General features: G+C 37.8%; 1 protein-coding gene across 2 annotated transcripts; it reads right to left on the minus strand.

Moving 5' to 3' along the window:
• Positions 1 to 23,517, minus strand: nexn (nexilin (F actin binding protein)). Of its 2 annotated transcripts, XM_007234793.4 has the most exons (15): positions 23,189 to 23,517; positions 17,797 to 18,224; positions 16,547 to 16,738; positions 14,977 to 15,058; positions 14,683 to 14,831; positions 11,146 to 11,349; positions 8,904 to 9,077; positions 7,898 to 8,086; positions 7,217 to 7,411; positions 6,639 to 6,686; positions 5,464 to 5,661; positions 4,696 to 4,917; positions 4,311 to 4,499; positions 3,759 to 4,122; positions 1 to 1,312 (listed from the first exon to the last, which is right to left on the minus strand). In XM_007234793.4, exons 2-15 carry the CDS (start codon positions 18,166 to 18,168, stop codon positions 1,299 to 1,301), a joined length of 2,592 nt encoding a protein of 863 aa, XP_007234855.3. In that variant the 5' UTR covers positions 18,169 to 18,224; positions 23,189 to 23,517; the 3' UTR covers positions 1 to 1,298. The 2 variants fall into 2 exon arrangements, with proteins under 2 accessions (XP_007234855.3, XP_007234856.3); XM_007234794.4 differs by lacking the exon at positions 6,639 to 6,686.
• Positions 23,518 to 25,198: the final 1,681 nt, after the last annotated feature.

Here is a 25,198-nt window from a genome sequence, read left to right on the forward strand (position 1 = left end):
TTAAGTTTTTATTTGTTTTATTATAAGTTTACATATCACAAATATTTCACCTACCCTAAAAACACTTTTATGCAAACCTCAGACTCAGAAAACTACTCACAATTCTCATCGCTTCAACATACAAACTTGGGGATCAGAAAAACGTGAACAACAAATTCAGAAAATTCATTGTAATAAACTGAGTTGTACTAAACTGAAATGCAGCTCCTGCACCTTTAACAAAGATAAGTTCGGTCAGAAATCAAACAAAAAAGTTCTCCAAAGGTTCATTAGCAATGGGATTGATTCTACAGAACCAAGAGATTCAAGAAATAGGATGCTTGGACACTCATTTTCTGGTGAAAAAAAATATTGTACATTAAGTTCTACATAGACCATATAGCACCAAATCGAATACGCTAGGGTTCTTCAAAGGTTCTCTGGTAAAGGCAAAAGTTATATGCTGACCCATGATGCTTTTCCCATTGGTGGAAAACCGATTGTAGATGGTTTTATTTGGAATATACAACAACAATAAACATATTCAGTACTACAGAGAACCTTTTTGGCTTTATCTATCATTTACTAAGAAATTAGGATCCTCCCTTATTATATGATGGTGCCTAAATGAGCCTATAAAAAAGTCATAATTCTTCACTTATAATAGATTATAAGAAATTAAATATTTATAGTACTATCTGAACTATAACTAAATGTTTCTTAGCATTTTTAGAACAATCAGAACAATTACTGAAAATGTTATACTATGTTCAGACCAAATACTCAATAAGGTATTGTAATTTCTGATCAGGTATTGAATCATTCATAACATATTCAGAACAATTATTGGTTAGGTCTTGAAATGAGTGTGAATAAATACCCTTAATTTGATTGAATGGTTTGATTTTTGAGAGAACTCTTCTTCTTGCTCACGCTATTCATGGATATGGAAGATCCTGCTGTGATGTTAAAACATTAAAAAAGACTAAATCATTATGATAATAATTAATTTATTTAAATTAAAATGCATTTGCAGTATGTGTGTGTAACAGCTGTTGGGATCAGTGTGTGTTTGCTTTGGCACAAATTCATCCCAGACACATCAAATGTAGAGTTACGGACAGTGAGTGCAGGTTTCGTATGTAAACAGCGGTTTGCACTTCGTCGTCGAGTGTATGTCCTCGGGAGGAATGGTGAAAAAACACAGCTCGCTCCCTCCGCAGGTTCTTTTGTTTTGGCCCTACCGTGAAATATGAACTTATTACAAAAGGAAAACCAGGAAAAGACGAGGGAAAGTTCCGGAAGGGGAAAGGAGCGCGTCAGTAGTCCTCAGCTGGAAAAAAGAGAGATGGAGAGACAAAGAGAGAGAGAAGGAGAGAGAGAGAGCTTGATGAGCCGGAGGCAGAGAAACAATGATGAAGGCCATGCAGTCCGGTTGCTGTTAGTAGCAGGTGTAGAGATGCAGGCATGCAGCAGGCCCAGCGCCACCACTAACCCAATCAGGAGTAGGACATCCAAAGCCACTTAGGATGCTTTCACACCTGTAGTTGTTTTTTCTCTGATCCAAATCAATTAACGAGTCAAGACAAACAACCTCAAGTGCAACAAAATGCATCACAACAAAGCATGTGAGCACATTGTCTCCACTGATTGGTTAGACCTCATCTGGGGCAGGGTTATTTAAAGTAAATACAGGAAGAGGTTTCTTAGTTCCGGAGTGCAGTTAGCATGAAGCAGCAGCAGAGATGGTATTAGTTAATATCTATAGTAATCATCTAGTTAATAAATCAGTTTAAACTGCACCTGAACAGCCATTCCTCTCAAACACAAGATAAATGCATAAAGTATATTTAATTAGTTGGGTCAGATCACGGTTAGGTCGAGGTCGAATCACATTTTCATCACAAACGAATGATATCTAAGTTTTAACCAGACTAAATAGTGCTGGTGTGAAAACACCCTTTAAAAAGATCAGGGGGGCAAGTAGTAGGCAGCACACCCATTAAAACAAAATCATCTAAAAGGAAAAAAAAAGTGGACACCTGTTCCTGTAGTATATCTTACAAGGCAAGTGTATTATAATATAAAATTTCCTTCCCCTTACTGCAGTAACAGCCTATACTCTACTGGGGAGGCTGTACACTAGAGGATGGAGCATTTGCTGTGCGTAGTATTTGATTGCATCCTGCCCACCAATAGTGTGAGCGTCAGTGAGGTCATGTTCTGATGTTGCATGATTAGTTCTGATACTTCAGCAACTTCACAAAAATCCACAGCACATTTTGTTTCTGGTCAGTGCTTTTTAATTAACATTGTACTAGTGTTTTTTTTAACTGGGAGACATCGCCTACTGGGGGGGACGGGTTTGGGTGGGGTTCTGCTTGTGAGGACCCATTGTCCTGCTCCATTACACCACATCTTAAACTGTTTAAAAAGGGTTTATTAGGTGTATAGGTGTGAAGGACAGCAGGTTTCTAAACTGGAATTGAACTGTAACCCCTGATGTAGAAAATCTGAATAAATAAGAGCAGGTGTCCACAAATGCACAAGTGCAAAATTGACTAAATAGTAGATTCCCTTTTCAGAACCTATAGGAGCAGATTCCCCATACAGGGATTATACCTAGTCTTGGACTACACAGCATTTTCTATTAAAAGAAAAATACAAAACATGCTACAACTAGGCTTAATCCATGTATGTAAATCCAACCCATAGTGATTAAAGAGGAATTCCATTTATTTAGTACACAATTCTACATATTTCAGTGATTGAGATGTACAAAGTCATTCAGAGTGGTGGATTGGTGTTTATGGTTGCTTTACAAAAGATGGTGGTAATTGGAAAGTCGTTTTATTTACTATATGAACCCACAAGTCATACAACACAAGTCTTCTGAGATATGTAATAATAAAGATGGCAAGATGGGAAATTAGTGGTACAGTATATAATGGTTGAAAACAATAGGGAACACCTTTCATCATGAAAGGATTTCATAAAATACAACACCAGTCAAAAGTTTGGACACACCACTTCTTATTTAATGTTTTATTCGTAATTATTATTATGTTCTACTTTCTACATTAATATTAAAGTCATCAAAGCTATAAACGAACGCATATGCAATTATGAAGTAAACAAAAATGTATCCAACAAGCCAAAATATGTTTTATACTTTACATTCTTCAAAGTAGTGCCTTTTCTTTTGATTCCTGACTTTGCCCACTCTTGGCATTATTCTCTTGTAGGAATTCTAGAGACCTAACTGCATATGTGTTCCTTCATAGGATTTTGTGTCCAAACTTTTGACTGGTGTTTTATATGTGTCAGAACTCTATAAAACAGACTGTCAGGCCTCCGGCAGTCTATTTATCACCACTAGGTGTAATAATGTTTTGAAAGGAGCTTTTAGAGTGTCGGATAATCAATCTGATTCCATTCACCACCACTTTACACCATATTGACTCCGTGCTAAACCTCACTAAAGCCCCTTTTACACATACCCAGCAATCCATATACAGATACTACCTGGACAAGCTGCATGTGTGAACCCTGACTTTGTCTTGCCATGCATTAAAAAGGCTTAATGACTCTGCTAACACCTAAACCAAGCACTGAAATATGAAGAAAGTCTGTAATTTTTAAAGAATTCCCCTTTAATTTAAAAATGTTTTTTATTAGTAGGGCATACAAACATAGTAGGTGGGCCACTGCCACACTCACAGACCCCCTGATATCGGGCCTGGCATGCGGCGGGTTAGTGGGGCGCTGCGGCGGCTTACTTTCGATGGTGAGGATGCAGGTGCTGGCGGCCGTGCCCCGGCTGTTTACCGCCTTGCACATGTACTCGCCCTCGTCCTCAGGGAAGGTCTCGGGCAGGTAGAGGCAGTAGGTCTCGCCCCGCTCTATGTACTGATAGTCCTCACAGTCCTGCAGCATCTCGCCCTCGAACCACCAGGTGACCTCAGGCTTGGGCTCGCCTGTGATCTTCACCGTGAACCGGACAGGCTCGGCGTCCACCACCGACTGGTTCTTCAGGGGCTTCTTGAACCACGGGGCGCCCGACCTGCCTTGGTCTTCCTCGTCCTCGTAGGCCGCCGAGCCGTTGATGATGCTCCCCTCTTCCTCTTCATCATCATCCCTTTTCTGACAAGACACACGACAAAGCGTTTCACATTTCGGACCGACTCAGGGCAAACAAAACGGGCAAAGCAAATAAGAGGCACACGCCATGCAGCTCTGTCATGCATTAACAGCGGCATGCATTCACAGCAGTGTCCCGCGGAGTCCGCCTGAGATTAGCTCTTAAACAAAGTAGCCCACGAGAGGTTTACTTTTTGGAGAGCGGCGTCGATCTCCTGCTGCTCGAACTGCATCCTCTGCATCTTCTGCTCCTCGATCCTCCTCCTCTCCTCTTCCTCCCGAGCTTTGGCCATCTGCTCGAACCGTGCGCGCATGTCCACTTTCTGTCTAAACGGAGCGTCCTCCACTTTAACGGGACTCTTTTTGTCCTCGTCCTCGTCCTGTAGGGCATAAAACCATATCCATATCTCCAACCATGCCTTTTTTTTGTGCCAATCCACGAAAACTAATACGATCTAACATGAGACGACCTGCTTTTCTGCTTTTTTTTTTTTTAGTTTTGAAAGATTTCTGTCTCAGATGCCAGATTATTGGTTCTTATTTCGACAGTAATCTAGAAACCCCGCTGGCTCCTACCTCTAAGCAGCGCTCGGCCTCTCTTTCCTTGATTTCGTCATCTATAGCTTTCCTCCTCGCCCGCTCCTCCTCGATCTTCTTCTGGATCTCCTCATCAGTGAGCTGCTTGATCTTCTCAAACTTCACCTTTAGGTTCTTGGCCTGGATGGATCCAGTTCTCTTCAGCTTAGTCAGCTCCTCATACTCTGTGCTTACCACCTCCGTGGTCTCGTTGATCTCCTCCTGAAGCATACAGTAGACAGGACATACAGTAGGCAGAACATGGATTGGGCAACGTCCATACAATCAAACTTATTGATGTTACAAAGGGTTCTTCGTGCAATGCAATAGAGAGAAGAACCACTCATAATTCTAATGGAAAGCAAAAGAGATATTTAGTTAAAAAATATATATTACAAACATGGACCTTTATTTTTCAGATGTTGAGAAAAGTCATAACAGAAAGTCTCCATCAAAGTCTCCACCAAGCTTTGCGCTTAAAAGGATGGATCATTTTTGTATCATCTGAAAACATTCTACATAAGAATACATTTTGTTTATAATTTTTATCATGCCCTCCATTTTTGTTTCCTATTGGTGAGGCTCCTGATCCAATGCTTGTTTTACTGCACTTGGATGTTGTTATTTTCTACAAATTCTACTAAACATTTCAATTGAGATGGAAATATTAACAGACAATATTACTTTGGCTTTTATCATGTTTTTCTGTCTATTTCTATAATATATGTGCTTTTTATGCTTTAGAGTGAGTTACTGTCTGAATCATACCTCTCCCATCTCCTGACGCAGCTGCTCAAACTGCTTCTTCTCCATCTCCATTTTTTTGCGTCGTGCCTCCTGCTTCCTCTTCCTCTCCTCTTCCTCCTTCATCTTCATCATCTCCTCAAAGTTGACCTCCAGTTTTCCAGGATGCATTGCTTCTTGTGACTCACTCCTCACCAGACCATCTTCATCCTCATCCAGGGCCTGCAGGCAAAACAGTACATTATTATTATTATTATTATTATTGTAGTATTGATACGTCACAGCGATGGATCCTCTGCCTTTCCAGGGTGTATTCTGTCTTCTGGAATTGGCTCTGGCTCACCCGCGACCCGAAACGGATTAAGCAGTTGAGAATGAGTAAGTGAGTGAGTGAGTGAGTGTTGTTAAATGTGACGATAAATAACATCAGCTAATTTTTACTAAACTTACATTTAAATAATTATATTTTAATGGGGCACAATGCTGCAGTATGCACTAAACAGCACTTTAGGGGCTGTAGGAAAAATACCAAAAAATTTGGAATGAATATATGACCACATGATGTGTACATACATGTGTACATATCTTTGTAGTTTACCCTTCGTTGGACATGACAAGGTCACATTTTGACAAAGTTTAATAGATTTATTAATTACTAATTTTGTCTGGTGTTTTCCTAGTGTCCCTAAATTGCCACTCTCTGCAAAAAAAATGTGAGTGTGGCGGATTGTTAAGAAAGCAAAACTCAGTAAAGTTTGTCAAATATAAAGGTGAGGTTGAGGTTTAAGTTGTTTTCCATCATTTGAAAGCAAAACTGCAGCTGCACTGACTAATGCCTGCATTAAAAAATTGTGAGGAAAAGGAGAATTTTGAGTCTTTCAGCATCGAACATTCAAACTAAATACATTTCAGACCGGCGCTTCCAGTCAGGTATTCCTCTATGTTGCATTTGAGTGTTTGTGAAAGAATTTGTGACATATTTTAAATCATAAAAACAGGTTGCTTTAACTGGCACTTGATTAAAATGCTTGTAACTAAATGTAAAGAAAGAAAGGAGCTGTAGCGTTTGTTAGTAAATGGAAAGTAATTAGGTCATATAATAGCCATACAATACAAATGTATGTATCCTGAGCTCACTGGTCATTTGCGTCACATTTACACAGTATTACATTAAATGTTCATTTAAAAAAGTGCCTTACTTCTCCTTCTCCATACGCTGCCTTATTATCCTGATCCTGGGATGGGCTCTTTGAAGACACAATTTGAAAAAGCAAAACAGAGAAGCATTGCAGGAATGCCATTTGAGCACACATGTACAGTCTTTTGCATTAGGAGTCTTCTTACAGTGTTAAAACAGTAAATTATGATGGTGATAATGGTGTTATCTATAAACCTGTGTGCTCAGATGGAGCGTTATGAAGCAGAGCATGCATTCACCATGCAGTAACACATGTAACAGATGATTTATGATCAAGTTATGATTGTGACTAGATTCTTAGTTTAATGTTATACTCATTCGCTATGACATATTGCTTGTTATTAGTGGTGACAGAACTATGCCCTCCCAGGTTCACCAATGCCATAGGTGTACCTGATAAACTGACAAATCATTAAAACCCATTATGCTAAGTTAAATGCACATATAAAGCATTGTATGAAGCTGTTTTACTGTTAATACAGTAAAATACAGCTAATAGAAACTGCTTCAGATTAGCACTGGCAGGCCTGAATCAAGCAGACGCCACATGTATGATCCACATGCACGGTTTTACTGTACCATGTTCTTTCGAGCCTCTGCGAACAGCCTCTTCTCCTCCTCCAGGCGACGCTTGGCCTCTTCCTCTTTCTTCTTCTGCTCTTCTTCACGTCTCATTCTCTCCAGCTCCTCAAAGCTGATGGTCAGCTTCCCTGGTGTTGCACCGGCCTCTGCACTCATCATGGCCAGCAGGGCATCGTCATCTTCGTCTAAAATCTGAGAGCAGACAAAACAGAAATATAAAAAGTTTATATTGTATCTTATTTCAAAACTTTACAGCTACAACCTTTTGTATTTTGTACCTTGTTTGTTTTATGAGATCCTTTTAGAGGTTTAAATTATAGTTCTATATTATTTTCATTTTAATATTTTTATTATTTATTTTTTTCTATTGTGTCTTATGTTTTTCCTGAATTTTGTTTTATTTTATATTGGCAGTTTTTCAAATGCATTACCTCCTTTTAAAGCACTTTGAGCTGCATTTACTTATAATATTATTATCATATAATATGATTTTTACTGTGTTAAAAATGTAATGTAAGGTAGAGGCAGCAGACTTAGGCAGAACCAGATCATCAATGTTATTTATATTTTCCAGTCAGTGGTTATAATGTTATGGCTGATCAATGTACATCTATTTTGTACTGTATTAAATATATATTTTTTAAGTCAAAGTAACAAAAAGAGCATATATGAACTGACCATGCTCTTTCTAGCTTCAGCAAAGGCCTTCCTCTCCTCCAGGATGCGTCTCTTCCTCTCTTCCTCCACTCGTTTGTGTTCCTCCTCCAGTCTCTGTCGCTCCAGTTCCTCAAAGCTGAGCTTCAGTTTTCCTGGTCGGACCTCCTCCCTCTCGTTCTCTGCTGAATCTCCGTCCTCATCGTCCTGAGCCTGCACAACCACAATGTCTCGATGTTTGTTACATTTTCTAATTCATCATATTTCAGACCTGATAATACAGTACAGGTATAACAATACTTTCGTGTTACAAATTGAAAAAAAAGGTTTAACTTAAAAAGTGTTGGACAAAACCATTGGGTAGCAATATTTTTTTCTTTTTAGCATTTTTGTTGGAGTATTTTTAATTCTTTATACTTTATTTCTCCTCTACCCCATTTAAGGCCCTCTTCACACAAGGATCACTATTTACACTAAGCATCAAAAACCTAAAAAGATAAAATAACACTCATCAAACCACTTTAGTTAGTAGTCTGAGACACATTTAAAGCAGATACAAATTTTATCACATCAGGGACAAATGTGAGCCTGTTGTTATAGCAGTGTTAACATCTCCAACATGCATTCCACAAACAAAACAGAAGTAGTTTGGTGTGAGGTTCACTGTTGAACTCCACCTCCCTCCACCTTACCCTACCTCACCCTGCCTCGGTCTACCTCACTCTACATTCCTTTACCCTGGTCTAACTTTGCCTCACTTTGCCTCCAGCCTTGTTGTGTCACCTCTGCAGTGTAAATAGCTTTCTCGGTTGTTGCTGCATGCAAGTAATGCAATTTGCTGGTACTCACAGTGTTATTACAGCTTTTTTGATGTGTATAGTGTGAAAACTAATATCACAATTATGATAAACATATAATATATCTTACAGCCGATCAACAGATAGCTTCATAACCCTTAAGTGTCATAAAAACCCAATTTATTTATTTATTGTTATTAGTTAGTTATTTTCCAGAAAGTAAACAGACATACCATCCCCAGCTTGGCTTCCTCAAAGGCTTTCCTCTCCTCCTGCAGCCTCCTCTTGGCCTCCTCCTCAGCCTGCTTCCTCTGCTGCTCCTGACGCTCCTTTTCCTGCTCCTCAAACGTCAGACGCAGCTTTCCCGGGGTCACATGCTCCTTCTCTCTCGAGGGGGTGTCCTCATCCTGTATAAGCATAAAATTACATGGAAATTACATTTGAAAATAAAGATTAAAATGGTAAACACACACAAACATTATGTGATTAAAAACACAGTGCAATAACCTGGATCCTGCAAAATAAATCTGGACATAATTTTGCACATAAAAAAAAAACGTACGGCAAGTTACTTTAAATGTAACTTTTAAGGTTAAATATGATTATTTCGTTTTTAAATCAATGATTATTTGTCCTTTGTACCAAATGTCAGGATATGAATGCACTGAAATGCTTTTGGTAAGAAAATACACTACAAAAAAAAAAAAAAACATTGTGAAATATAGCTATAGTAACTTACTGAAAGCAATATGCAAGCAAGCTGCCTGTCTGTAGTAATATAGTATACATATCAAATATTATATTATTATTACAGTAATAAGCACTCTACTGTTATTATTTTCAGATTAGTAGGCTGCTGTATTTTATCAGAGAATATATTTACTTTATATTTATCCTAGAAGGCATTACTACATTCATTTTAACATTATAAACTGTGAATAATTATATATCATGTAAAATGAAGACACTTTTTATTTATTGTAGCTGGCAAAGAAAAATGAAATGAAAAGAAAAATGGATCTAGCTAGCGTTAGCTTGCCAGTACACTAACTTACGTAGCTTGCTAGGATGATAGCCATATAATACTAACCAAGCACACACACACACACACATACACACGTTTATCCAGGACTGGTTTTCCTACACCACATGTACAAACTGTTTTTTTTTTTTTTTTTGGTAATAATATGTTTTCTGTAGTGCACTGTAGCTAGTGTTAGCAATATAAGCTAGTTACTTATGTAGCTAGCTAGCAGTGTAGTACCACAGAATGGCGTGAAGTAGTAACGTTAGCACAGGGGGAAAAAAAGTAAGTTGACTTTTGTTATTCTGCTCTACTTTAAAAAACTGAAGGAAATAAAACTTTTAACCCTTTAACGTTACACTTTTTACACTCAGTATCAGTTACTACAGACACAGACTGGCTGTTTACCACTTAAAGGATATGAGCAAAGAAGGTTAGCTTAGCATTAGCACGCTGAGGTAAACGAGCACTAGCATACTAGCATACATCTGCTAAGCTAATGAAGACTGACAGACTTTCTGTGTACATTTCAGCTACAGATCATCTAATCTGCTGTAGTTTCTGTTGTATACAGTTATGGAGGATAAAAGATGTCTTACAATGGAAATTGTAGAATTAGCAAAGACTGATTCTTGTTTAATCTGCTGAAAAAGAAGACTCACTGTGATTCACAGACCACGATGTTTTGCAGATTTACAATACTACGCTGTAATATACAGCTTCTACAGCAAGAAGAAAGTCTCTAATTGACTAAATATACAGAAATGTACTACATATTCAACTAATTTACAAAAGTAAACGTGTCAATTGTTGGGAACCTTCTACTCTGTACTAATATATTTGACAAAATATAATATAATAAACAATACTGTCATATATAATTTTTGTCAGTTTTTGACATTATGGGGATCTGGCAAATTATTCTTAAATATAGTATAATAATTACATGGAAGTGATTATATACAAAACATGTGGATAAGACAGCAGTAGTGTTGTAGGGAAGTGCAGAGAGAAGAGCTATTATAAATTATTTACTAAACATTTAGCCTATTTTGTCTCCCACATGTTTCAGTAATAGTCTATGAAACTGATGTTAACTCTGAGAGAACTGCAGTTATGATGGAGAGGAACCAAAGTGTGGATAAATGTACAGTGTAAAAGAATAAAAGATTACAGAATTCACAATAACAGAAGGTGCTGATATCTAAAAAGTGGTTCATTAAATTTACCAGCCATTTTTATTGGCATGAGTTCATTTCACAACATTGGTGTATGCATATCCAATTAGCATTTGGATTTAGATTGGAGTGTGCTCATTTATTATGATGTTATAATTCCCTCAACTGTAGGTAATATTTGTAGTTGTATTATGTCCAGAAAGTAAATGTAAATGCCGGTCCAGTAGGTGTTATTAAACAGTTTATAAAAGAATATCTGAGCCAATCACTGACCTGGTTCATGGCGACAGAACGACGCTTGGCCTCTCGGAAAGACCGTCGGTTCTCATCATATCTCTTTTTCTTCTCCTCCTCAGTTCTCTTCTTCAACTCCTCCTCTCGACTCTTCTCTATATCCTCAAAGTTCAGCCTGATCTTGCCGGGCTGCTTCTGAGGTTTGGCTGGCACCACTCTGACCAGCAGGCTGTCGTCCCCTTCCTGAGGGAAATTCAAACACAAATTACTGTTGTTATACGATCACAGTGACACTGTAAATTTCAGTATATAACAGTAATATAATAAAATAATTATGAATCATTCAGTTTTGAAAATGAAATATTTATTATTCACTATGAATTTTCTATTATTTATTATAATTTATTTAGTATCCAGAATTAATGATTCAGTATCAACAATCGTAGATTAATTGTTTAACATCTTTTACACATTATTTAGCATTCTCTATAAATAAGGGAATCAGTATCTGCTATAAATGTTTCAGTATCTGTTTTATCTGATTTCGTATGCACTATGAATTATACAGTATTTAGTTCACTATGAATTATTTAGTATTCACTATATGTTTAGTATCTACTTTAGATGTTTCAGCATCTATTCTAACTGATTTAGTATCTACTATGAATTATACAGTATCTAAAAAAAGTTTTACACTTTGCATTATTCAGTATCTACTATAATTTATGTAGTGTCTACTATACGTTATAGAGTATCTACACTCTAAATGATTCCATATCCACTATGAATTATCCATCATCCACTATGGATGATTTTGCATGTGCTATTCACTATTCAGCTATGCATGTGTTATTTAGTAACTATTACAAATTGTACTATGACAAAATAGTAAAACAATTAATTATGTGTTTATTTAATGTAATATATTATTTAGGGTGGGATGGGATTTAAAAGAGATAAAAAAACATTGTCAGCTTTGTGTTACAATCTGTTTGTTACATCTGTTGTCTACAAAACCTTCAATAAAAACTTGATTACAAAAATAAATTATATATTATTTAAGTTTTTAAGGACACTTTCAGATCCACAGACTTTCACACATCTTTTTAAATAATCCAAACTAAATCATGTTGGTTGTGGTTTAACTGTGACACTCTCTCGCTCTGATAGACACAGACAGGCTGATAGACACAGACAGGCTGTAGATAAGGCCTGACAGGAAAGGCTGATTCCGTTGGCTCAGCTGCCTCGTTTCACACTGGGCTAGTCCGAGATAGCAGCAGCTAATTCAGTCGGAAAAGTGGCTCAGGGGCTGCAGCCCACTTTAGTGGGTGTGGGGAAACAGTTGCCAGTCACATGTTTTTCACACTTTCCAGTTTTACTGCCTGTAGATTCAGGGCTAGACAGTGAGTAGGCTGCTGCGTTACTGTTAACACCCAGGCAGATGCTAGAGAGAGCTGACCAATCAGGGCCATTCAGGTTTTAAAGACATTTGTAAAGGGTTTTAAAGTAATCATTTAAAATATAGATAAATATACATATTCTTACATATAATATAGTATTTTAAAACCGCCACACAGGCCTATCAATCAGTACTTTGTTAGCAAACAAAGACCCAATCCAGTCTCTTTCTGCTCTTTTAATTTATCACAACTCAGTCTTACACTTCCATACTTGCGTTTCCACATTCTAAACTAATGTGTTAATATTGGCTGTAAACCAAACGTAGCTTTAGCCAACAATGCTGTGAGCCTAGACCCCCATTGGAGACTCCTGGATGAGCAGCATTTGAATGGCATCATAGTTATTTCAAGCATTGCACAGAAATACTATTCCAGAGTGCCAGAACTACAGCTGGTGATTTTGCGGACGTTTAAGGACTCTTAGAGACAAATGTCAGCATAGCAAGGTTAAACAGGAGGAAATGCTGGGTAGTAAGATAATATATAACCTATATTTGATATACTGTCCCAACTCAAGAACTGTGTCTTAGGCTACGTTGCCCAAATCCAAGCATTTTGGTCATATGTATTAAACACACTGAATCTGATATTTGACATTCTGTTTTGGGCCACTTTAATATGTGGTAATGAAATCCGATATTTGATTGGCAGCAATGTGACTCAATGTAATTCATTCAACTTAAATAAGCAACAGGTATGAGGGAGTCAAATGCATCTTACATTAGTCAGACTAAAATAAAATTGCTGTATATGTGGAATTTTCGAATCCCGCCTCTGTTCAGCCTCTTCCTGTGTTGTGCCAAAGATGGTATACAGTTTTACATGCAGTTGTGCATTACCTCAAACTAAGCAATTTTTCAATGTTACTCATTGGCTTTCCTGAAAATACACTTCAGGATTTTGCTATGAATAAGTGTAGACATTTCTGCGGATTTATATATATTTCTAGTCATGTCAGTGGACATTTTACAATGTTTAGTTCATTTAGGGAGGGCAAGTAAACAATGCATATGCTAGTGAGCATGCTAGCAAGCATGCTAGCCATTGTTATCACCTCTGATTGTTGTTAGCTCAATGATAGCTTATCTTGCAAATGCCAAACCCTGGATTTTGACAGACCCATAACTGCTTATTTTGGCTTGCTAGCCATTTAACCAACAGACCTACACTTATTAAAACAGATTTGGTCCCCAATGACTAAATCATAATATAGTGTACTGAACTACCTGGACAGCTATAAACATGTGGCAGCATGCTGTTGACTAGATACAACTAAACTCTCGTTACATAACAATGTCAGGCCTGCACTGAAGGGGTTAATCTTTCTACTCTTCTGGGTGTGATTCAATGTTAACAAGATAGCATGCAGGGTTAATGCAACCAGTTCTGGGCACAAAGCAAACACTGGAGTAATTAAAGTGTTCTCATAGATTGTTTCACATCTTTCTTATTGCCCAATGTAACTATAGGTCTTTAACTGGTGTTCTGGATTCTTAGTGCGTCCAGGAAATGGGTCAGCATTTGCACCAGTTTTATCAGAGCCAAGGACACGTCATCAGTAAAGGGCGTTGTTGTATTATTGTTGTTTTAACCTTTCTCAACAGCTTGCTACACACAGGAATGTCATCATAGATTGTGCTCAAAAAAATAATTTTTGGTTCCAGCTAAAGTAAGAAAACTCATCACTATTCATAACTTATTTTTGGTGAAAATGTGTTAATTGGTTTAAAACATAGGTGCACAAACTGGAATGACACCTAATGGTATAAAAAGTTCTCTCAAAAGAAAACACATAGCACAAAGATCCAAAGATGCATTGCCCTGAGCATGTTCCCTGGAATTGCCAATCTATTCCATTCTGTTCCATTCCAGGTTTCTGTTTCAACCCAGCACATATGGTGTAGCTCTGGAGCGGTACTTTAAATAACTCCCCTATGTAGTATCTGAGGATTAGCTGAATGATTACACTTAGCCTACATTACACCAGATTTCTCAGACTTTCAGTGCTTTCAAGAGCTTTTACTACTCCTGAATATGACTTACTCAGATCAGATCATTTAGACCCTCAGATAATAAAGACCATGGAATCATTGGGACCAGCAAACTGACTTACCTCCTCAGCCTTCTTGGCCAGCTCCTTCTGAATCTTGGCCTTCTCCAGGGTCTCCTGTGCAAGACGCTTCTTCCTCTCCTCCTCTGTCCTCTTTCTCTGCTCCTCCTGCCTCTGTTTCTCCATCACGGCAAACTTCCCCTTCACACTTCCTGCAGATGCCACAGAAAACAGGACAGTTGGCACCGGTAACAGGATTAAGAAGGTGGTACTGGTGGTTTTGCCAAAGTACCAAAGCCTGGCCTGGTTTTCTCTCTCTCTCTCTCTTTCTCTTTTATCTCTCTCTATCTGACCCACCTGTAATCTTGGGGACGTACGATTTCTCAGTCTTGGCCGGCTTCACGTCCTCCTCATCGCTGGAGGCGAGGAGTTCTTTTATCTGCGGAGGATCAGACACCAAGTCGTTGCGAGGTTAGAAGGGTTTTATCTGGGATCATCTGCTTTGCACGGACACCACCACCGAAACCACGCTGCTCCCAGCCAGCCCGTCAGCTTTTAATCCCAGTAAGAGCAGGCGCATATGACCTACAGCGGGGATACTGATTGGACCATCCCTCTGTGACACTGCCGGGGATCAGGAGGCTCTGGTGTGGCTGACCAGCATAAAAGACCGGGCCTTTGCCTGCAGGGCGTTTCACTTTTTGTTTTTTTAACCCTGCCTTGACTAACACAGCCCTGGCCATGTATTCAGTGGGGGGTGAGAGTGTGTTTGACACCTCTAACTTGTTATAATGGACCACCCAGAGTAGTCAGTGGGCCAGTACCCTGTCTATAGTTACATTAGTCAGTAAACTAATAGATCAATATGGGGAATTGGAGCTTTCAAGCTTTCAGCTTTCTGTGAGCTACTATGATTCTGTATACTGTAAAAAAGAAGCTCTCGCTGTCCTTATTGTTGGATGCCCTGTAAAGGTTTTTGTGATTTCATCCCTACTGTTAGCAGACTATAACACTGTATTCCAAGCCATACATTTGCAATACTGTTATTTTGGGTGCCTACAAACTAAAGATAGACTGATTATCAGAAACACAGGCACACAATAGATAATAGTTTTGACAATGCGTCATGGACAGATGTCAAAAACATTCAATCGAGAAAGAAAATATGTTCAAACCATTTGAACTTTTGCTGCAATGGTTTTTGACATAGAGGTACGCCATCCAATTGAAACAGGGATGAGCAGGTACAAACAGGCGATGGCCAAAAATCCGGGATGATTGAAGCAATTTGATATTTTCCTCTGTACAGTGCCAGATTAATAGAATATGAAGACTTATCATGTTGTGTGGTAGTTTGGCAGAGTGTGACTTCTGGTTTGTTAAGTAAGTGTTGCACAAAGCAAACCCTAAAGTAATATATTGTTTCCTGCTGGTTTTTAAACTATACAAACTACACCCCTGCTCCATCTATGTACACACCTTACCCTTAGATATGATCTGCATGGCATGCATTTACTAATCTGTCCTTGCATTGTCTAGTGTGTGGGCACCCTTATATTTCAAAACTGGAGAAGTTGGCAAATTAGCAAATGTCCCATATTATGGAACACTGCTTTTTGTCCATTCATTCATTTTTAAGGATGTATTCTATTCAATTTTATAGGATGTAAACAGAGATATATGTCCATATATGGAAACATATGGGAACATCCTTTAACATAATTTTTTATTATTGACGTTTATTAGGTTTTGTTAGAGTCCTATAAAGGGACTTGCAATCTGTGTGTGTGCACTGGCATATCTGGGCCAGCAATTGGTGCAATTAAAGTAGCTGAAAAATGCTTTCATTGGAAGGGGTGACCACAAACATGCAGTGTAGTGTGTGAGTGTGTGTGTGTATGGTCATTTTGGGAGTGTAGGTACTGACGATTTGTTTTTTGCGGATCCTCTCTCTCTCTTTGACGTACTGCTCCTTGCGTTTCTTCTGCTCTTCATTGGTTCTTGCACGGTTCCTCTCCTCTCTGACCTTCTGCATGGCCTCAAACTTGCTCTTGACGTCCCCTTTGTCCGTTTTTGGAACATAGCTCCTTTGTACCGGTTTATTGGATTTCAGAAGTTTCTTTGCAAATAAAATAATAAAGAAAACAAAAAAGACAGTCAATTGTTTTTACTTTTGTCTTAACTTTTTTAGGAAAAGTTTTTTTCATAGAAGTTTCATAAAAGAACCTGTTTTGGTTTCTTAATGAACCATCTTGTAAAGAGAGGTTAGTGTATACAAATGCACAGTTCTTGGCAGAACCCCTGGGTTACCCAGAATAATTTTTTTTTTTCTTCAAATTATCCATTTGAATTAAGGTACCTAAAGGATTCCTGTCTTTCAGAATGGGTTCTTCTAAATGTGCTAAGTTTCTTCTAAACCTTATTGGTTTGGACCTTGTGAATTTTCATAACAGACGGAAAAAGTGCCATGAACCATGGTGCAGACAAAAGGACCATTTAGTGCAAAACCCATAAAGGGTTGTCCCAGTCCATGTCAAGTGAACCAGGGTCCAGTTTATATTGGATGTTTTCACACTGTCCACAACCAGGACAGTTTTACAGCTAAGTTAGGGGAAGAGCAAATTATCGCTGGTTTGTTTTCACACACAATAACTCCACTTAAACTGTGGATCAATTGCAAAATGTCATGCTGCTTTTTTATCATTTTACTTGAATACAAAAACACTCAAGATGTGAGGAACAGAGCCTTTGAGACAATCAGCATTTCACTTTGCAGGAGCAAACCAGCAGTTGGACCACCTGTTCTGGTACCTGTTCTGGTATTATGAGAAGATTTTTCTCCATGCAGGCAATCATGAGATTATGAGCGTTTATCACCGTGCTGTCATTACCTGAACTCACAAGCTGATAACATCCACATCTGCAGCAGATGGACCACTTCAAAATCCACTTGAAGCAAATCGCAGACCAACAATTTCAGGAGAACCAGGGATCTGCTGGTCTCTGATACTCTGGACCTCTCCTGGACTCCACAACAGCTTTCACACTTGACCAAAACCTAGCCGAACTTCAAACGCTTTTGTGAAAAAACTCTAAGACTCTAAACTCTTAAACCCTCTGAGGATAGTTTGTGACAGATGTCAGTGACTGACGGTATACAGATGGATGTTACATTACCTCTTGCTTAAATGCAACATCTGTCATGTTGGCAATATCCTTTTCTTCTGATTCTTCTTCTTCTTCCAGGTTGCCCACATCATTCATGTTGTCCACTGTTGTGATGCTGGCATCCGAGCTCTTCTGAGGTCTCTCACGTTTCCTGGCTTTGCCTGTTGTCTTTGCCTGGTCTGTTGATTCTGTTGATTTGGTCTCCTCAAGTAAACTTGGGACACCATTAATTTCTGCCTCCTGGGTCTCCATCTCTGCTGTGTTGTCGACCTCTGTGTCGTTGAGGTCTTCGGTGTCATCGTTTTCATTGTGTTCCGTGTCACTAATGTTCTCTGTCTCGTCTTGGGTCGTCACACCCGGCATGCTCATCACGTCGGTCATTGTGTGTTCTGTTAAACAGGATGATGGGGCCTGTTTCTGGATCCGTCAGGTAAAGCCTGGAAAGAGAAGAGAGCAAAAACCTTCAGTTACATTAAAGCGTGGCTCATTTTTTGTTTCTTCAAAAATCGATGGTATTAAAAAGATTTTTAATTGCATTCAGTGGCAAGAACATTAGTAAGCGCTAAAGCGAGGTCAGAGAACTACTGCAAAACTCATCGAACAGAGCACTTACATTCCAGAGAACACTGTTCCACTGCTCCACAGCTCAATACTGGGGACTTTTTACCCCTACAGCCCACGTCTGCTCTGGCATTAGGCATGGTGCCAATGGCTTCATGCTGATCTGCTTACCTATACTATTCTATTGACAGTACTTCTCTACAGGGACTAGACAAGTGTGTCTAGTGTGTATTCACCGATATGTGTTTCAGAACTTTCGAATCTGACACTTCTTTGCGCCTGACATTCTGGCTGAATAAACTCCACCCTCTTTGACTAGGTCTGCCTAGTCAAACAACAGAGCAATCTATATTCTGACTGGCTCAATGAGAGTACATTAGAGTACAGCCGATGGATTGGCAAGCGTGAGAAATACCATGTGTGTGCGTGTGTCTTGAGAACGTGAGACTTGAGAACACTGACGTAAACCCTGCCCACTAGAGAAAGATCTAGTTAAAGGTGGAGAAACACTCAACTATGGCAATGACTTCATAAGAATATGGTGTCATTGATACCGTGGACGTGACAAACACTGCCTTCAAGTCCACCTTTAAAGTTACAATTTTCACACCTCAGAAATAAAAAAGGGGGCTTTCACACCTACCTTGTTTGGTCTGGTCTTTTAGACATATCAGTTTGGTCCAAACCAAAATATCTGGTGTGAAGTTGCCGTGAACCACCAGTCAGACCAAAGGACCAGAGTTTGGTCCACCAAAAAAAAGAGGAATTTATTAATTTACTGTTACAAAAGTTTCAGCCCTTATTAATAAACAGAAATAAAAGGAATCGGAGGATAATGTCGTACACATTCTGCTGGGGGGATGCACATGTATGCAAAGAGGAGTTGGATTCTGACAGAGACCTAGAATTCATCACAAAACCTAAAAGCAAAACAACTCGTCAAGCTCATAAATAACATATTACAAACCAATTAATATGGAGCATAGAGAGATGCAGCCCACGTAGCAGATGAAAACAGGATGTGTTAAGTTCTTTAGTCTGTTAATTAAATTGCAGTCTGAAACCAGAACTAATCAAAAAAAGACAAAGACACAAGTCTTGATGCATACTCTAGTCCAGACTTTCAGGTGTGTAAACTCCCTAAGACGTGATTTTTCTGGTCTTGTTTGGTAATAACACAATAACACAATATTTTTTTGAAACTGTTTAATCATGCCCCAACTCCAAAAGAGTCATAAATACAGTCATTAATACAAGTTTGGAATTCATGTGCTCTTATATATGACTTGAAAGCACCATCAGCAAAAGCCAGAAAAAAAAGTGGAATTCACGCTAGGCTAACGGCTAAAGCTAACCAACATTTAACTATTATCATATCAACTGCCCATTAAAAAACAAACTGGAATTCTTCAGCTAATCCAACCTGAAGCTAATCCAACACACATCAAATAAGAAAGCACACCGTTTTTCACAGGTGAGAATCATAAAAGACAAACCCAAGCAAGTGAGTGTGGGTAAGGCTAAAAGCTAATCAGCTACAACCCCTTCAGCTTATTTATAAGCTATAAATACAGAGTAAATGCTTTTTTGACACAACTACAGCTTTTTAAGACCCTGTAGAAGTATTGCCAATAGAATATGATTTCTGGAGCAGATAAACAAATATGAATCTATTGGCACCATGCCTACTGCCAGGTGTGGGCTTTAGGGTGTAAACTAGTATCCCTAGTATTGAGCAGTAGCACAGTGGAACTGTGTTTTCTGGAATAATGGAGCGCCATCCAGTACTATCGGGCTGGCTATAGGGATGAGTTGGGGGGTCGGGGAAAAGATGGGATGATGATCATCATTCAACATACTGATCTCACTGACTCTGCACTGCTTTTTTTACTGATTGCAATCAAATCCTTACAGCAATGCAGTGCTTCAATATCTAGTAGATCAATAGCTTCAATATCTAGTAGAGTCTTCTCTGGACAGTAGAGACAGTTACTCCAACAAAAGCAGGATACACTCTTTAATAAATGTCAACGAATGAATACATAATACAATAATATTCTTATATCCATCTCAAAATAAGACATATTAGATTGAATATATTTTGCTACAAATGGTTCTTTAAGCAAATAACTGTATAAAAATAGCATATGAATAAAACACTTAATGTAGCATTTCTTCTCACTTTTTACATTTTTAATGAATTAAAATGCACAAACAAAGCTTGTCTAAACCCTGTAGAGAAGTGTTGCCAATAGAATAGGACTTTCTGAAGTCCTATTTTAGAAAATGTATTAATGAAAAATTCAACATTTGCAACTGTAGCTCAATCAGGTTTCAATTAAATGCCAATTCTTACTAAAATTATCCTTTCTGTGACAGTTTGCCATAACAGAGTGGACGCATGCATGTTGGAAAAGATGAAAATATGATTTCTGTGCAGACTTATAAATATGATCAAATCAAACGAGTAAAAAAAGCACAGTATTCTAATAATGACCTAAATATATATTCAAAAAAGTCTCTCTCACAACTCAATAATAACCGTGACGTAAGTGCTAATGTTCGCAGCTCTATTTTATACACACTGAATCCAGTTCAGTCACTGGTCTAAATGAAGGTGCAGTTGAGTTGGGTGGAGGGGAGGCCCCCCAACCCCAGCAAATGGATCCCAGTACAATATGCTGGGCCTAATTTTAACCCCCAGTCTGAGGGCCATGTGACCCGGGCTATTTTTGAGGACAGCTATGCGGCGAGACTGAGCGGGGGTCAGCACACACACAGCACATCGCACTAGAGAATTCTGGGAGCTTCTGTCAGAGAATCTGTGTATTGTCTGGGTATCAGTAAAGCCAGCAAACAAATGTGACTCTGAAACACTCAGCAGTGTTATCATCACAGAGATAATTACGACTAGAGCAACTCTCTAAATAGTGTTTTTAAGCCAACAGTTGTAAGTTCATGTTAATAAAGTTTTTTTTTTTTTTAAGTATTAAGCATTTTATCATTTAATATTATTCATTTTAATATATAACTTTAATATTGTTTCTTTCACAAAAAATGTGTGTACAGACTGCATTATTTGCAATGACTATTCATATATGTATAAAGATATCAACATTTTTAAAGATTTTGTTCCAAGTCATTTTGGAGCTTTTCTATTGGTCCATTTTTCAAGAAATTGAGATACTATATTAAGAACAACTGCCAGCATCATAGTATTGTCCATTAATTTCAGTTACGCAACTGAAATTATTCAACTGAAAATGGCAAAAACATAATAATATGTTACTGAACAATGATAAAAAAAAAAAAAAAAAAAAAAACCTTTGAAAATATTCTGTTCCCCCGGGTTTCTGACTCTCACCATCGGTGTGCAGTCAGGACAAGGCTACCTTAGGTAAACTTGTAGATTATATATTATAATTAACTACTCTTTGTTGTAGGCTGTAAGAGCAAGCATCATTTTCTGACCTCTAGAGCCAAATGACCATTCAGGCCATGGTGTCTGCATATTTATGAACATAATCTGTCCATTATTAATCACTCATTTGATCAGAATAAAATAGAAAAAATAACTTATTAGGTTAACTTATTAACTTATTAATTATTTCTTCACTCTTAAAACACTTTTAGTCGTTTATATAAAATTTAAAGAACTAATAACTGTTACAGCACTGTTAGGAATAAATAATTATATATACCATGCAATTCTGAGTCTGTATTCTTTTCTGTTATGTTTAAAGGACGATGGTCAACTTTGGTATCAAATGTTCTCTGTATTTTCGACTCGATATTACGATGAATTAGACACTGCATTCATATAAAAAAAACACTGCAAAAACATAGTATAGCTTAATATCCAATAATAAAAGTTTATTTAACTTATTTCTAGACATTTTTAATTGGTTTAGGTAATTGTATTTAGTTCCTGAGTGGCACACCTGTCTATGGGTTGCTTAGTGTTACCACTAGAATTGCCATTATAAGCAAACAACAATCATAGGTAAGCCTCTAATGGAGAAATACATTTTTACAAATTTATAGGCCTACACAGACACAGACCAAAGACCACCTGTAGAGAAATCACAGCTGTCTGATGACCAAGCAAGTTAGTACTCCTTAGTCTCTCCTTTAATTTCAATAAAACACACATAGCCAAACCTCTCGTATAATATCTTAATAATTTAATAAAGATTATAAAGATGCTCTATTTAGTTTTGGGTTGGTTTTTAATGTAATCAGCACTGTGACTTTTGCTATCTAAGCCTATTGGAAAGTATGTTTGGCTGGGATTAGTCAGACCCCTGATACACGCAGGCCATGCTGTCTGCCTATTTATGGACATTATCTGCCTATGATTATTATTCACGTCCTTAATCAGGAAAGAAATGAGTTGACATGAAGTTGACATGAGCGTTATTTGTTATTTTATTCTATTTCAAACTATTTTTATAATTTATATTAACCTTATATTAAGAATTAGTCATATATCCAAAATATAGTAATGTAACATGTATATTGTTGTGTATAATAATACAAATTCATGACATAGGTGTAACATGGGTAAAAAATATATATATATATATAAATCAGTATTTATCTACTTATCTAAAAGTTTGTCTTAATCTCTTAAAGGTTTAATTTTAATGCATGCAGCCTTCGTATACCTAGGGTCTTTTTTTATTTTAATAAATCCTGCTCAGTTCAGATAAAATGCTAAATAAAGAATATAAAAAAATAATAATAATAATTTAAAAAAATTCCAAACCATAATTTGCAATTTTTTTTTTTTTTTTTGTAAAATTTCCAACTTCACAAAAAATCATAAACCCATTCCAACCTCTTTAACAGTCCCTCCTCCTCCTGATGCTCATAAGAGCCCAAATCACACTGTCTGCTGGTCAGCTCGGTGGTCCCAGTCCTGATTCCCAGTCCTGATTCCCAGTCCTGATTCCCAGTGCTCTGTGGCGGGTGTAAAGTCCGCACCCTGTCTCCCTGCTGAAAGGCAAATGGACGAGCTCCTGTGTCCACCAGCGCTCTCTATAAACGTCCCCTGTTACTGTGGTGGTCAGATACTGGATTCCGGACAGCAGCTGTCGCCCTGAGCGCATGGCGCCCCCTTTTATCCTGCCTGTTTCCTCCTGGCCTGTCCTGGAGCCCAGCACAGTCACACCAGTCACACCAGTGGAAAGTCTAATCACTGATTACAAACAGGACAGGCACTGGGGAGGGATGGGAATCTGAATCAGAATCACTTTTTAGGACATTGAGGTTTATATCATAAGTAAGGGATGTCATAACTAGCCTTATTAACAATGAGTAGTTGTGTTTAATAAATGTAATATGCTTTTAAGAGGATTCCAGTAGGAAGAAAAGACCAAATATATGGCCAAAAGTAATGAGACACCTGCTCATTCATTGTTTCCTCTATAATCAAGGCTATTAAAAGAATCAATACTGCTTTTGTTGGAGTAACTGTATTTAATGTCCAGGAAATGCTTTCTAGAATTGTTATTATGAGACTATTATAAGTTTATTATGAGGTCAGTTAACTATTTTTATTATTTTATTTTAAACGTTACTACATTAATCGTTGTAGGTCATTAAAAGGTCAGTTAGCTAATATATTTCTACATCATTAATCATATTACTACATTAATAGTTTTAGGTCCTTTCATTTAGTGATGTTGATGGCCCTATCCCCACTAATGCAACACTGTTTGCCTAGATATTATATTTAATTAAACTACAATTTGGTACATACTCATATACTAATTTAAGCACATATTTAAATATATGAATAGTTATTATATTTTAACTAAAACCCTGTAACCCACAATTTATTTAAAGTCTTTTATATTTCCAAATTTAACTCAACTTTGAATAAGGTAAACATTTGCAGACACATATATTTATATATATATATATATATATATATATATATATATATATATATATATATATATATATATATATATATATACAGTTGTGGTCAAAAGTTTACATACACTTGTAAAAAAACATAATGTTATGGCTGTCTTGAGTTTTCAATAAGTTCTACAACTCTTATTTTTCTGTGATGGAGTGATCGGAACACATACATGTTTGTCACAAAAAACAGTCATAAAATTTGGTTCTTTCATAAATTTATTATGGGTCTGCTGAAAATGTCACCAAATCTGCTGGGTCAAAAATATACATACAGCAACATTAGTATTTGGTTACATGTCCCTTGGCCATTTTCACGGCAACTAGGCGCTTTTGGTAGCCATCCACAAGCTCCTGGCAAGCTTCAGGTCGAATGTTTGACCACTCTTCTTGACAGAATTGGTGCAGTTCAGCTAAATGTGATGGTTTTCTTGCATGAACCCGTTTCTTTAGCACTGTCCACATGTTCTCAATGGGGTTTAAGTCAGGACTTTGGGAAGGCCATTCTAAAACCTTAATTCTAGCCTGGTTTAGCCATTCCTTTACCACTTTTGATGTGTGTTTTGGGTCATTGTCTTGTTGGAACACCCAACTGCGCCCAAGACCCAACCTTCGGGCTGATGGTTTTAAGTTTTCCTGCAGAATTTGGAGGTAATCCTCCTTCTTCATTATCCCATTTACTTTCTGCAAAGAACCAGTTCCACTGGCAGCAAAACATCCCCAGAGCATAATACTACCACCACCATGCTTGACAGTAGGCATGGTGTTCCTGGGATTAAAGGCCTCACCTTTTCTCCTCCAAACATATTGCTGGGTGTTGTGGCCAAACAGCTCAATTTTTGTTTCGTCTGACCAGAGAACTTTCCTCCAGAAGGTTTTATCTTTGTCCATGTGATCAGCAGCAAACTTCAGCCGAGTCTTA

Source organism: Astyanax mexicanus, chromosome 12, assembly GCF_023375975.1.
Source record: "Astyanax mexicanus isolate ESR-SI-001 chromosome 12, AstMex3_surface, whole genome shotgun sequence".
Lineage (NCBI taxonomy): Eukaryota > Metazoa > Chordata > Actinopteri > Characiformes > Acestrorhamphidae > Astyanax > Astyanax mexicanus.